A 14,817-nucleotide genomic window follows, 5' to 3' on the forward strand; every position below is an offset into this window, starting at 1 on the left:
GATTTAAAGTATCTGGTGTGTTTAGTACCTGCAGGGCCTCTCCTTCATTCTCAGGAGCCAACTGAATGGAAGCATCCCCAAACACGTGAAAACCAGGGAGAGAGACAAAGCACAGAGTGAGAAAACTGATCTCAGTAAAAAAAAGTCTAAAAACTGAGGAGTGAGTCCTAGCCGGTTTGGCTCAGTGGATAGAGTGTCAGCCTGCGGACTGAAGGGTCCTGGGTTCGATTCTGGTCAATGGCATATGCCCAGGTTGCAGGCCCGATACCCAGTAGAGAGCATGTAGGAGGCAGCAGATGGATGATTCTCTCTCATCATTATTTCTATCTCTCTCCCTTCCTCTCTGAAATCAATAAAAATCTATCCTATATAATAAAAGCATAGTATGCAAATTGTCCCTCAACAGGTGTTCTTCCAGGAGTTCGACCAGGGGGTGGGAGAAAGGGCAGGGCCAGTTGGGGAAAGGGAGGGAGGCCCCGGGCAGCACCCAGCAGCTGCTAGGGACCCTACCAGTGCACAAATTTCATGCACTGGGCCTTTAGTTTTAAATAAAATAAAATCTAAAAAAACTGAGGAGTGATACCCTCTCTACCTTCCCACCTTCCATGTCCCTTTCCACTTCCAAAATGCAGCATTCACATCCACATTAACCCTAATTCCTCATGTCAACCTTCTATTCCTGAGAGATTTTTGGCCAATTCTTCAGAGAAGTTTAAGAGACCCAAGAAACAAATCTATACATAATAACACTTGACAATCTTTTTTTTTTTTAAATCCTCACCTAATATGCTTTTACTGATTTTTAGAGAAAGGAAGGAAGGAAAAGAAGGAGGGAGGTAGAAAGAATGAGAGAGAGAGAGAGAGAGAGAGAGAGAGAGAGAGAGAGAAAGGGAAACATCAATGTAAGTGAGAAACACAATCAGTTGCCTCCCACACACACTCCAACTGGGGTTTTATAAGCTACAAAACAATTTCTTATCCACTACCTCTCCTCACTACTCATGCACACTCCCACTTCCCAGTTTTCCACATACTTTCCCTGTCAGGAATGTCCTTCTCTATGCAATAATTTCTTTGTCTAGAATAAATCCCACTATGACCTGTTTGAGATGCTAATAGCATGTAACAGTTTAAAAACACATTATCATTATGGAAATTACCTCTTTTCATCTACCTTCTCTCACTGCAACTACACTGTTTATACCCTAAGGGTATACTTTTTTTTACATACAATCATGTGCTGCATAACGATGCTTCAGTCAACAATCGACCACATTTATGACAGTGTACCATAAGATTATAACAGTACCTGAAAAATTCCTATCACCTAGTGACGCTCTAATGATTCTAACATTGTGTGGTACAAAAGCTGCAAAAGCCAACAGCCATGGTTGAGATGGCAAACGCCTTAACCTGGGTGTGGAAGAGGAGGGCACCGCGGAGCTCCTAGAGGTGGTTTCCAAGGAACTGACTAATGAGAAGTTGTTGGATCTGGCACAGGAACGCATAGCTAAAGAAGCAGCAAGAGAAAAGGAAACTGCAGAAGAAAAAGCAACCCCGAAAAAACTGACAGTGAAGGGTTTAGAAGCTTTTGCAGACCTCAACAAGCTCCTTAAAAACTTTGAAAACATGAACCTCAACACTGAAAGGTTTCCATTAACAGAGAGGAATGTTCATTATGTTTACAAATAAACCTATGATAAAATTTTTTTAAAAAGCAAACCACGATAGATATATTTCTAAAAAGAGTGACATCTCCTCAATAAACGCCGCAGGCAGGTCCTTCGGAGGTACTCCAGAAGAAGGCATTGCTATTATGGGAGATGACAGCACCATGGAAGGTATTTATTGCCCCTGAAGACCTCCCAGTAGAACGGATGAAATGTAGAGGTAGAAGACAGTGATTATGATGATTCTGACTGTGCAGACCTCGGGTAATGCATGTGTTTGTCTTAGTTCTTAACAAAAGTTTAAAAAGTTAAAATAAAAAATTTAAAAAGCTTATAGAAGGATCTAAAGAAAATATTTTTGTACAGCTGTAAAATGTGTTCTTTAAGCTACATGCTATTACAAAAGAGCTGAAAAGTTTTAAAAAATTAAAAGTAATAAAGATACAGGAAGCTAAGATTAATTTATTGGTGAAATAAGCTTTTCTGGTGAATTATGTGTAAAGAGATTACAACGTCTATAATAGTGTATAGTAACTCCCTAGGCCTTCACAGTCACTCACCACTTATTCACCGACTCCCAACGAGCAACTTGCAGTCCTGCAAACTCCACTCGTGTGTATCATTTCTATCTTCTGTACCATATTTTCACTGTGCCTTTACTATGCTTAGATACACAAATACTTGCCATTATGTTACAATTGCAACTGGTGTTCAGTACAGTAACATGATATATTATGGGTCTACAGCCTAGGAGCAACAGAGTATTCCAGACAGTCTAAGTGTGTGACAGGCTATAGCCCAGTGATGGCGAACCTATGACACACGTGTCAGAGGTGACACACAAACTCATTTTTTTGGTTGATTTTTCTTTGTTAAATGGCATTTAAATATATAAAATAAATATCAAAAATATAAATCTTTGTTTTACTATGGTTGCAAATATCAAAAAATTTCTATATGTGACACGGCACCAGAGTTAAGTTAGGGTTTTTCAAAATGCTGACACGCCAAGCTCAAAAGGTTCGCCGTCACTGCTATAGCCTGTATGTTTGTACATGTGCGCTCTGTGTTTGCACGATGACAAAATTGCCTAATGGTGCATTTCTAAGAATGTACCCCCATTGTTAAGTGAAGCCGGATTGTACTTCTTTGTATTCTTAGCACCCAGGACAGTATTTGTCCATCATGTGTTATGGTCCAAAAAAAGGAAAAATACAGAAAATCAATATTCTCCCTAAAAATTCTACATTTAAAACAAATTATAGCTTACCCTAGTATCTTCTATGTCAAGCTTAATTCTCATTATTCAACCTAACACGTAATTATGTATTTTCTTACCATACGGTATCCCAAGGCGTTCTTGCTCTTTCCTATAACCTTCTAGTGCGGCAGCCCATCTGGTCACTTGTTCCGAGGTTTCATCTGAAATGGTTGTAATGTGTTTTGTGCCATCAAGAGTTATCACTTGAGCTTCTTCAACAAGATGTGCTTCTGCTTCAGCATGATGAGCATCTGGATCAATGACTACTTCAACTGTTTCCGCAGGTTTAACAATTTCAAGGATGTTGAGCTTTGGTTCAATTCCTTTAACAGTGAATTAAAAAAATATCCAGATGAAAACATGAAATTCACTAACAAAATTTAGTTGAGTTATATGTTCTAAAATGGTAGAGCAAAACTCCATTTTAAATGTTTAGCAATCTGTCTAGAGAATTTAAGAGTCCTATTAAATGATAAAAATAACAATTCAATAGAACTTTGGTATTCTATATATATAAAAGGCTAATATGCAAAGTGTCCCCTCGGGAGCTCAACCAGAAGAACAGGAGTTCGATCGCACACTATGATGTGCGCTGACCACAAGGAGGTGGCGCGGAACATGGCGGATGACCAGCAGTGGTGACAGGGCGCTGAGGGAGCAAGGGAAGGAGGAGGCGGGGAGGCAGGGGGAACTGCGCAGTGGTGGCACACGGGCTGCGAGAGAAGGAGGAAAGGAGGAGACAGGGAGGTGGGGAACCTGATTGGCCCTGATCGCTGGCCAGGCCTAGGGGCCCTACCCATGCATGAACTGGGCCTCTACTCCTAAAGTGCTTAATATGTTAAGTGTCTGGTCGTCTGTTCAACCAATCAAAGCATAATATGCTGATAATATGCTAAGGCCGCTCAACCACTCGTTATGACATGCACTGACCACCAGGGGGCAGACAATCGACTGGTTGACCAGTCGCTATGACATGCACTGACCAGCAGGGAGCAGACGCTCCGACCAGTAGGTTAGCTTGCTGCTGGGGTCCGGCCAATTGGGACTGAGCAAGACGGGCCAGACATGCCCTGGAGCCCTCCCGTGTCCCTCCCCAGTCCCGATTGTGCACCAGTGGGGTCCCTCGGCCTGGCCTGCGCCCTCTCACAATCGGGACCCTTCAAGGGATGTAGGAAAGCTGGTTTCTGTCCGATCCCACAGGCCAAGCTGAGAGACCCCACCAGTGCACAAATTCATGCACCGGGCTTCTAATATTATGTAACAGTGTTGTGTCAATTCATATTTCCTGATTTTGAGCATTGTACTGTGGTCATGTAAAAGAATTCCTTATTTTTAGAAAACGCATATATTTAGGAATAGAAGGGAAACATGTCTGCAACTTATTAGTAAATAGGTAAAAAAAAAAAAAATGTGGGGGTGAGGAAGAGAATAAAGCAACTTCCTTTGCAAAATTTCTCTTTTTGTGCTAAACTGCAGAGTCTAGATCGCCTTGCAGCAAGGGTACCTAATGTGACTTAGGCTCTAGAACAGGGGTGAGCAAACTTTTTGACTCGAGGGCCACAATGGGTTCTTAAACTGGACCGGAGGGCCGGAACAAAAGCATGGATGGAGTGTTTGTGTGAACTAATATAAATTCAAAGTAAACATCATTACATAAAAGGGTACGGTCTTTTATTTCAATAGTTTTATTCATTTCAAACGGGCCGGATCCAGCCCGAGGGCCGTAGTTTGCCCACGGCTGCTCTAGAACCACTGGCATAAGCCTTCTATTGAGAAATGCGTTAAGAGGGGATAAGCAGGCACATGGGATCCATTTTTTGGCTCCAGTGGAGCCCTGAAAAGGAAGCATGGTTCTAGCTTATGGCAGGCAGGGCAATTGTCAGTCCTGCACTGCGGCTGAGTCATCTTAGAAAGCCAACTAGAACCTGTTCTTCCAGCCCTCTCTGTGATCCTGTTATTTACTACCCTACCTTGCTGATTAAACCAGGTAAAATGTGTGATACTATCTGTTTAACCTTGACAGATAAAATAATTAATTCAAAAGCCTTAATATTTGGTTATAATATCACATTAAGTAATTTAGACAACCATCTAAAACACCCAAAACTTATGAAATTGAGTTCTCATATTAGAAAAACATGAGTGCAGTTTTAAATAACTACACAAAAATTAACTTACCTTGGTAAGACATTACCTGTACACTAAGTTGTACAGTTCCATCTGTTTTTACTCCTTGGTCAAATAAACTTCGTTCTGGATCCAGCTAAATATGGGTAAAAGGAGTAAGATTATTCTCACATAATCATCTGGTTTAATAAAAATGGATATATCAAACTATACTTAACCACTAAAGTATACTAATTAAATTATAAGAACACATTTAATTATTCAAGTTGTAATATCATGTAATTCTTTGCCAAAATTTAAAATATTTTAACCACTGTGTTAGTAATTAAGGACAACATAAAGAACAGAATTTATTTTAAATTACAGTTTTCTCTAGCTCTAGAGTCTAGTTTAGGATTTTAAATAATGCCCAAAAGCAACTGTTTATTCCGTAAAAGTATTTAAAGTAGAAAACAATGCAATTTATGTTATTAAAAAGCAAAAATATTTAATTAGTGGGGACAATTTAAATAAATTTATTTATATAACTAGAGGCCTGGTGCACGAAATTCATGCACGGGGGAGGGGGGATTTAGTTCCTCAGCCCAGCCTGTGCTGCGTCCTCTCACAATCCAGCACCCCTCAGGGGATATCAGGCCAAAACCGGCAGTCAGACATCCCTCTTGCAATCCAGGAAGCTGCATGCACCAGTGACCATACTTTTCATACAGGTGAAAGGCATCTTGCTGTTGTATGGGCAACTACATTTTTTTTTGCCCTGATTATAAAAAGCAGTACATAACATGATCCTCCTGAGGCAGTAGTACCATTTTCCCCATCTTATGGGTGGAAAAACTGAAGCAGAGAGAAGTTAAGTAATTGGCTTTGTCACACAGTTATAAGTGTCAGAACCAGGGCTGACCACAAAATGTGCAAGCCAGAGTCCATGCAAGCCAGAGTCGCTGCATCATCCTGCTTTTTCAGTGTTAGAGTAGCCTTGCCAGGTTTTAATTTTTAAATCTAAGAGACTATTCACAATATATAGGGTAGCATCCCTAGGCCTGGCCAGAGATCAAGGCCATCTGTGGGGCAATTGGGGGCCCTGCTGACACCCGCCTTGGCTGGCGACCTGGCGCCACCCACTGGCAGGCCCGCCCCCCGATCGGATCGCTGCTACTGGTTGCCTCCCTCTGGGGCAGAGGGGGGAGGGGGGTGCAGACTCTTAACGCAGGAGCTGCTCCCAGTTGGGGACAGCTCCTGAGTTGAGCGTCTGCCCCCTGGCAGTCAGTGCATGTCATAGCAACTGGTCATTCCTGCCGGCTGTTCTGCCGTTTGGTCGATTTGCTTATTAGGGTTTTATTATATAGGATACTTGCTGTTATCTCTCTTGTAACCAATTATACACATTTAAGGTCAGGGTTAATGCTAAATCTCTGATCACAAAATTATTAAGGGACTTATGACTTTACTACCTAACCTAGATATGAATATCTTTACTCATAATTCTATATCCTTTAAGTATGAGTGCTTTTTCCCCTCATATCACCTTATAGTGAATGCATTTCACACAATGACAAAAAGTAATTCTGATTTTCAGATATGCACTTAAATGCTAAGATATAAATTTAATAAAAAGATTACCTGAATTTCTTGTAGACAAATTTCATAAGCATCCAAAGAACACTGTAGTCTTGGTTCTAGTAGTTTCTTTAAATTGCCTATTGGCTCATTGATGTCTATGGCCTGGCTTACACATTCACCTTGGGTGTAGGGCTGTTCTACAATGCTAAATGTTAAAGAATTTAATGGTTAAAAATTACATTTTTACCCTGAAAATTAAAGTAACAATACGCTCAAACCAAAACTGAATATCAAAACACATTTCTGGTCTTTGAAACTCATGTCTGCATAGACACCATTCATAGTGGTAGACTTATCACCAACTAGTGCTGCCAAAAGACTAAGTCCGAAGTGATATAGTGCTTCTTAAATTAGGTTATGTAAAACAACACTGCAGCTCCCCATCTTGGTGAGCATACTCGCTCTCTCAGGCCATTTGCCACATCATGAGCAGCCCTACAGAGAAGCCCATGCGGTCAGGAAGTGAACAGTCATATCACCAATCTCATGAGTGATCCTGTAAACAGATATGCTAGCCCCAGTCAATTCTTCAGATGACTATAGCCAGACTGACAGCTTAACTGCAAACACATGGAATACCCTGAAGCCAGAACTAAGTTCTGGAGTAATTTGTTGAGTAAAAGAGACATGTAGTCTCTACTGTTTCCTCTGTTAGAGAAAATAGCATAGTGAAACATGTTGAAATTCTCTATCAAAAAAATTAAGGCCCCTTGGGCAGTCATGACCTTTTCTGTCAGGAAAATGTTCCTGTGCCAGGCTATGGTGGCAAAGGATATGACCGAGGACAGCTAACGTGGAGTTTTCCTAAGAGCTAGAGCCAGACCTCTCCTCTGAGAAGAGGAGGTGGTATGAGTGACCACAGCCAGCTGGCAGAAAATATGGAGAGTTGCTAAACAACTAGTATAAATCTCAATTATGCCAGATGAATAAGTTCTAGAGATCTGTGTAGAACATGGTTCTTATAGTTAAATACACAGTATTGTACATTGAAAAATTTGTTGAGGGTAGATCTCATGTTAAGCGTTCTTACCACAATAAAACAAATTGTTTAAAAAACTAAAGTCTAAAATCTTAGCTGTACTCTAAACACTCAAAATCCTATTCACTCTAGTAATTTGGTCCATTCTCACTGCAGTTATTCTAAACTTTTACTATAAAGAAGTTCTCTACTACTCTTTAGTCCTTTTTACTTTCAGTGTATTATCTCATCTCCTGCTTTACAGAATAAAGCAGGACCATTAGCCCTAACTCTAGCCTTCTTATTAACTCCCAAATCTCTATTTTTACCCATATTCTCCCTTTGGATTCTGAAGTTACAACCACTGCCCTTCTTCCTTAATGGAGTAATATTCTATTACTATCCCAAGAACTAACACCCTTCACTACTCTATATGCTTAGTACTGTGCACATAAGTACTCATAAACCTGTATACCTTCTCAAACACAATGTGGCCTCTACAAGGGCAGGTTACTGTCTCTTATATACTCCTGACAGTTCACAGTAGTTATGTTTAGATATTTGTTACATTAGTTCAGATTGAGAATTAAACTCTATAGGAAATCAAAATAACCAGCACAGATGAAAGAAAAAATAATCAAACAGTGCCCTGAGGGATAAAAACCATCACAATCAATTGCTTGATTACTAGCTATGCATATTACTATCTTTTTAAAAAATATATATTTTTATTGATTTTTGAAGAGGAAGGGAGAGATAGAAACATCAGTGATGAGAGAGAATCATTGATCGGCTACCTCCTGCACGCCCCCTCCTGGGATTGAGCCCACAACCCAGGCATGTGCCCTTGACCCGAAACAAACCCAGGACCCTTCAGTCCGTAGGCCAATGCTCTATCCACTGAGCCAAACTGGCTAGTGCATACTATTATCTTTTAAAACTATCTTTCCCTCCCAGCTACAAATTCTTTAAGTCAGAGTAAAAAGCAATACATTATCCCCCAAAATGCTAATGTCAGTTGAAAAAAAAAGGCCCCCAAAAAACTCTGGCTTGATTCTTAATTTTAATGTATGTGGATAATATATAAATTCAGATAATACCAACCTTTCTTCTGTGCATTCTGTTTTCTCTGTTCCATCAATTTCAATTTCTATCAGCTCCTCTGCTTCTCTTTTTGTCATGGTTGAAGTACTTCAAAAGCTCAGTCCTGTAAGAGTTAAATTTTAAGACATTTTAAAATTATCTGCACAAAAGAAATGCTACACAAGAAGTAGAGATCCAATTCAAATAAAAGCAGAGAGTAAGTAGAACAAAAGGAAGTAATCTTCACACATAAAAGAAAATCCACATGATACTGATAAACTAGTTTTGGTTTACATGGTGTTTATTAGCCTGACATGAATTCTTCATCGTTCTATTGAATTTATTGGGATTTGTTCAGCCCAATCTCAGTCAATAAATTAACTCAAGTTACTTCAGAATCAAATGAAAGGTATGTCAACTATATTATAACAACGTCAGTCTCAATAACAGATTCAAACCTGCAGCTTAAAAATCAACATAGAGCTCTGACCAGTTTGGCTCAGTGGATAGAGCGTTGGCCTGCGGACTGAAGGGTCCCGGGTTCAATTCCGGTCAAGGGCATGTACCTTGGTTGCAGGCACATTCCCAGTAGGGGGTGTGCAGGAGGCAGCCATTCGATGTTTCTAACTCTCTATCCCTCTCCCTTCCTTTCTGTAAAAAATCAATAAAATATGTATTTTTTAAAAAGATTAAAAAAAGATCAACATAGAGATGAACCACTATTGTTTACCTAAAAGCTGTACTGTATTAGCAGGATGAAGAATGTACTTTATTAGCATTGTACTGATAGAGTGATATAAAATTAAAGTTAATCCTAGCTATGATTTGTTACAAATTACATATCTTGTAAGCGCCAGTATAATATTCTGAAACAGCAAAATCAAGTAACAAAATAGTTACCAATATGTATATTGTTGTATTATATTGAACTACTACATTACTGTAGGACTAGAAAAGTCTTCTTTTCCACTTCAGAAAGGGCTATACCTCTCCTCAGGCGTATAATTAGCTGGCACTCAAATCGAGAATGCCTGGTATAAAAATGGTCTGATTTTCCCCACATTATTAAGGTTGCTCCCACATCCTCTTATATGAAGACCAGTAAGAGGCTGAGGTTCTCCAGCAGAATAAATACATATAATGCACATCTAGCAGACTGCCTAGGCCAGTGATGGCGAACCTTTTGAAAAATGGTGGCGTACCAGCATTTTGAAAAACCCTAACTTAACTCTGGTGTCGTGTCACATATAGAAATTTTTTGATCTTTGCAACCATAGTAAAACAAAGACTTATATTTTTGGTATTTATTTTATATATTTAAATGCCATTTAACAAAGAAAAATCAACCAAAAAAATGAGTTCGCGTGTGACCTCTGACACGCGTGTCATAGGTTCGCCATTGCTGGCCTAGGCCCTGGCCAACTTTTGCTTTCTTTTGTTCTGACCCTAGCTTAGCAGAACTTCCCTTTCCCTAATAAAGTCTATTCCTTAACACACTATTTGTAAAATTATGTTATTTATCTTGCGCACTAGATCAAAACAGGTGGTGACCCTGTAGGACAACATAACCTCCACCTGGTTTGAAGGGATATTAGTATGTTTACAGATGTATACAAAATACTTTGAACAGTACTTCACTCTTAGTAGGCACTCTATTAGATGAAATGTTTTAGAAACTATCATCCTATATAATAAATGCCTAATATGCTAAGTGTCCAGTCCACCGGTCGCTATGATATGCTAAGGCCGTTCAACTGCTCACTGATGTGCACTGACCACCAGGGGGCAGACACTCCAATCAGTAGGTTAGCTTGCTGTTGCGGTCCAGCAGATTAGACTGAGTGAGTTGGGCCTGTCATGCCCTGGAGCCCTCCCGCAGTCCATCCCCGGCTGGCCAACCTCCTGTGTCTCTCCCTGGCCCCAATCCTGCACCGGTGGGGTCCCGTGGCCTGGCCTCCGCCCTCTCGCAATCCGGGACCCCTGGGGGGATGTCAGAGAGCTGGTTTAGGCCCAATCCGACAGGCCAGGCCGAGGGACCACACTGGTGCACGAATTCATGCACTGGGCCTCTAGTACCCCATATAAAATTGACTCCAGGTCCCCCAAAGCAGCGGTTCTCAATCTGTGGGTCACGACCCCTTTGGGGATCGAACGACCCTTTCATAAGGGTCGCCTAAGACCATCAGAAAACACATATATAATTACATATTGTTTTTGTGATTAATCACTATGCTTTAATTATGTTCAATTTGTAACAATGAAACTGGGGGTCACCACAACATGAGGAACTGTATTAAAGGGTCGCAGCATTAGAAAGGTTGAGAACCACTGCCCTAAAGGCTTAAATGTGAAAGATACAACTATAAAGCTAATAGAAGAAAATAGTGGGGATTTTATGGTTTAAGAATAAAAAATAATTTGTTAACATTCCAAAAATTAAACCATAAGAAAAAAACTAATGTATTTGATTATATAAAAATTAAGATTTATGTTCAATAGACAGGATAACGACTAAGAAAAGATACTTTCGATATCCAAAAGTGACAAGGGAATAACTGGAATAGACAGCAAATTCCTACAAATTGGTAACAATCCCCCAAAAGTCAGGACAAATTAGAAAAGCAGGTCAAGTATAGGAAAAGGAAAGTAACAGAGAAAACCAAAATGGTTAAGGATATAAAGAAATGTTCAAACTCAAATCATTCAAAAATGCAACTTAAAACAAAAACTTTATACCTTGAGTGTGTGTGTGTGAAAAATGTAGTGTTGAATACTGAAAAGGATAAGCAGGGATGTGGAGCCATAAGAATCCTCTGCTTCTGTAAAGTACAGACAGGTCCAGCTATTCTGGAGAAAAATCTAGATTCTAGCAGCACTTGCTCAAATCAAGTATGCTAATACCTGTGACCCAGCACGTGCCCTTAGATAAGCATTCCAGAGATATTGATTGATAAGGACGTTCAGAGTAGCTCTGTTGGGGATAGCTGGAAGCTGGAGCCAATAAAAGTATCCATGGTGCCTTAGCCAGTTTGGCTCCGTGGATAGAGCTACAGACTGAAGGGGCCAGGGTTCAATTCTGGTCAAGGGCACATGCCTGGGTTGTGGGCTTGGTCCCCAGTGTGGGACATGCAGGAGGCAACCAATCGGTGATTCTCTCTCATCATTGATGTTTCTGTCTCTGTCTCTGTCTCTGTCTCTCTCTCTCTCTCTCTCTCTCTCTCCCTTCCTCTCTGAAATCAATAAACATATATTAAAAAAAATAAACCAATATCCATGGTAAGAAAGTACTGAGATATAAGAAAATGTGAAAGAAGCAGACACCATGAAACTTTAGTAGCAGTGAAAAACAAGGAAATAATGTACACACACAGAATCACAGAGTGAGCCATCTCCCTAGGGAGCCCCTGCCTTGCTTGCCTTTCCCCTCCCCCTCTTGGCCCCGGGCAGGTTACCATTAACTTCCTCATTCCCAAGCTCCTGGGGCCCTTCCTTTACTAAGTGGTTCTCAACCTTCCTAATGTCTCGACCCTTAATACAGTTTCTCATGTTGTGACCCAACCATAAAATTATTTTCGTTGCTACTTCATAACTGTAATTTTGCTACTGTTATGAATCATAATGTAAATATCTGATATGCAGGATGTATTTTCATTGTTCGCGACCCACAGGTTGAGAACCGCTGCAAGTTTACTTCTATAACTTGTTTCCTAAGCCCATTACTTCTAGGAATTACTGTTTCTATCTCTGTAATATACCCAATAAATGTTCTCTTACCAAAAAAAGAAAAAAATATATAAAAAGTGTTGTGTACTGAAATAGTGAGAAATAGTAAGGTTGATAGCAGAACAGAACTTTTAAAAGATATTTTTGTTTTATTTTCAGGGCCTATAAAGAGGTCCACTCCTCTCTCCATAACCAATTTTATTTTTTAAAAGGTTAGGAAACAATTGAATTTTCCCAGAACTTTGGGAAAAATAAAAAAGTATATGAAAAAGTAAGCAGAGGCCAAGAAATGGCCCTAAATTAGGGCTTATCAGCAGGGTTACCTGTGTTCCCCATAATATAAGCACTAAAACAGGGACTTGTTAAAAAGAAATTTATCCTGTGATCTTCCAAAAAAGTTAGAGATCAGTCCCTAGAAGGTGCCCCCCCCCCCCAAAAAAACACCCATATACTTTAGAAAAAAATACTCAGTCTCTAAATTGATCCTTTTCTCTGTCTCAGGTCTCTAAATTTAGCCTTGAAAGTAAGAGAGATTAGGAAACGGTCCAGATCGCTGATGTCACTACTTGAGTGGGTCTTAGCTCTTTTTCTGGAATCAGGATTCTTTTACAAAACTTAGTGGAGAAGAGAACATCACTTGGAGCCTTTCCACCTAAGGGCTGCCCTGGTTTCTCCCAGATTAAATCTCACCTGGGGTTCAGAACCCTTCACAAAATGGAAATAAACTAAAAAGTCCAGAAAAGGCTAGTATTCTTTAAAATACAGTTACATTTAATATTCTCCCTTGGAGCTACAGATAAACTTGAGAATTAGCCTGGCTGGTTTGGCTCAGTGGATAGAGCATCAGCCTGCGGACTGAAGGGTCCCGGGTTCCATTCCATCAAGGGCACATGCCAGGATGAAGGCTCGATTCCCCAGTAGGGGGCGCTGCAGGAGGCAGCTGATCAAGGATTCTCATCATTGATGTTTCAATCTCTCCCTCTCCCTTCCTCTCTGAAATCAATAAAAATATATTAAAAAAACAAAACTTGAGAATTAGTCTTCTTCACTGGAAAACATTATTAGTTTGGGACAACTTTTCCCAGTAAGGGCAATACTTATATGTAATATTTACCTATATTTAACATACAACATGTATTAAAAATACACAAAATGTGCATTTAATATATATAAATGTAATCTACGAGTACCTACCTGATTAACTGAACATTTTCTCAAACTAAAAAATACTGTTAGATACCTGAATAAAAAAGTTTTTGTTTTTAAAAATAAAGTCAACAGCCCAGTGTGGCTCGTTGTAGCCCATGCCACAGGAGGCCACGGGCGCCATCCCCAGGCAGACACCTGCCAGGGTTTCCGCTCGAACTCCATTGGTGGGACTGGAGGCAAGAGGTCCAAGGATGATGTTTCTCCCTCTCCCCCTCTCCCTTCCCTTCTCCAAAATCAATAAAAAATATATATTTGAAAAATAAAATTAAAAGTTAGGGAAAAAAGTAAAACGTGTATTTGTGTGTGTGTTTGCAGAGAGAGGGAAAGCTGACTAATACTCGCTGACTTCCCCCCACCAGGTGAAGGCGTTCACTGTACAATTTCATTGTATAATTTTTCAAGTTTCCCGTAGATTTGAAATTTTATAAACAAAACTGGAGAAAAATGAAAGAGGTTTAATTTAGTATTCAGCCCCCACATCCTCTTATGAACAGCCCCGATTTAGCATCCAGTTCGGTAGCTACCCTCCTCCTTCAAGACCCTCTGCCCCTCCGGACACGCAGTCCTGTCTGCCCTGCGGTCCGGGTGGACCGACCTCAGCCCGCCTCGTCCGAACACAGATCAGGCTGCAACGTCCGGATCAAACCCCGAGGCAGGGGCCGATCCCGTACAGCGGTTCGGGAGGAGCGGATCCGTTTCTTCTGAAGTTTCGGACCACACGGCGCTGGCAGGACTAGCGCTGCCCGGCTCCTCGCTCTGCGGGAGGGAGTCCCCCATCTCTGCTCCTCCCGCGGGCGGGCCCACGGCAGGCTTCCCGGTGACTGACCCTCACCCCCGGCCATGCACGGCCTTCCCGCCGTCACCCCGTAAACCGGGGCCCCACCTACAGACGGGCGAGCGGCTCCCTCCAGCCCACACAGCACCACAAAGTTGGCAAACTACACGGACCCAGCATTTCCCCGCGTCTTCCTGCCACTTCCTCCAAGAGGCCCCACGGACAACATGAGCATCGACAAGGGGCTCGGATGCCACGACGGGACAGTTCGAGGAGGACAACGGGACTGGGAGGGAGAGCCCATCGCCGAGGCGGCGAGACTCGTTTCGCTTCTTCCTGTGAAACCCCGGGAGCCAGGATCACGTTCCGATCGCAGAGACTGCGGACCGCC

General features: G+C 41.1%; 1 protein-coding gene across 6 annotated transcripts in view; it reads right to left on the reverse strand.

The window, feature by feature from the left end:
* GABPA (GA binding protein transcription factor, alpha subunit 60kDa) overlaps positions 1 to 14,817 on the reverse strand; it is a 32,814-nt gene that overhangs the window by 14,065 nt on the left and 3,932 nt on the right. For 3 of the 6 annotated variants that reach the window (XM_014535575.1, XM_014535572.1, XM_005861208.2), the window contains exons 2-5: positions 8,741 to 8,843; positions 6,679 to 6,823; positions 5,110 to 5,194; positions 3,009 to 3,254 (exon numbers count right to left, since the gene is read on the reverse strand). In XM_014535575.1, coding sequence (XP_014391061.1) covers positions 3,009 to 3,254; positions 5,110 to 5,194; positions 6,679 to 6,823; positions 8,741 to 8,817 — 553 coding nt within the window. In that variant the 5' untranslated portion in view covers positions 8,818 to 8,843. Of the gene's footprint in view, positions 1 to 3,008; positions 3,255 to 5,109; positions 5,195 to 6,678; positions 6,824 to 8,740; positions 8,844 to 9,899; positions 9,912 to 14,577; positions 14,812 to 14,817 lie in introns of those variants that run through there. The other 3 variants (XM_005861209.2, XM_014535573.1, XM_014535574.1) reach the window with 3 other exon arrangements.

This window comes from Myotis brandtii, unplaced genomic scaffold (genome assembly GCF_000412655.1).
Source record: "Myotis brandtii unplaced genomic scaffold, ASM41265v1 scaffold146, whole genome shotgun sequence".
Lineage (NCBI taxonomy): Eukaryota > Metazoa > Chordata > Mammalia > Chiroptera > Vespertilionidae > Myotis > Myotis brandtii.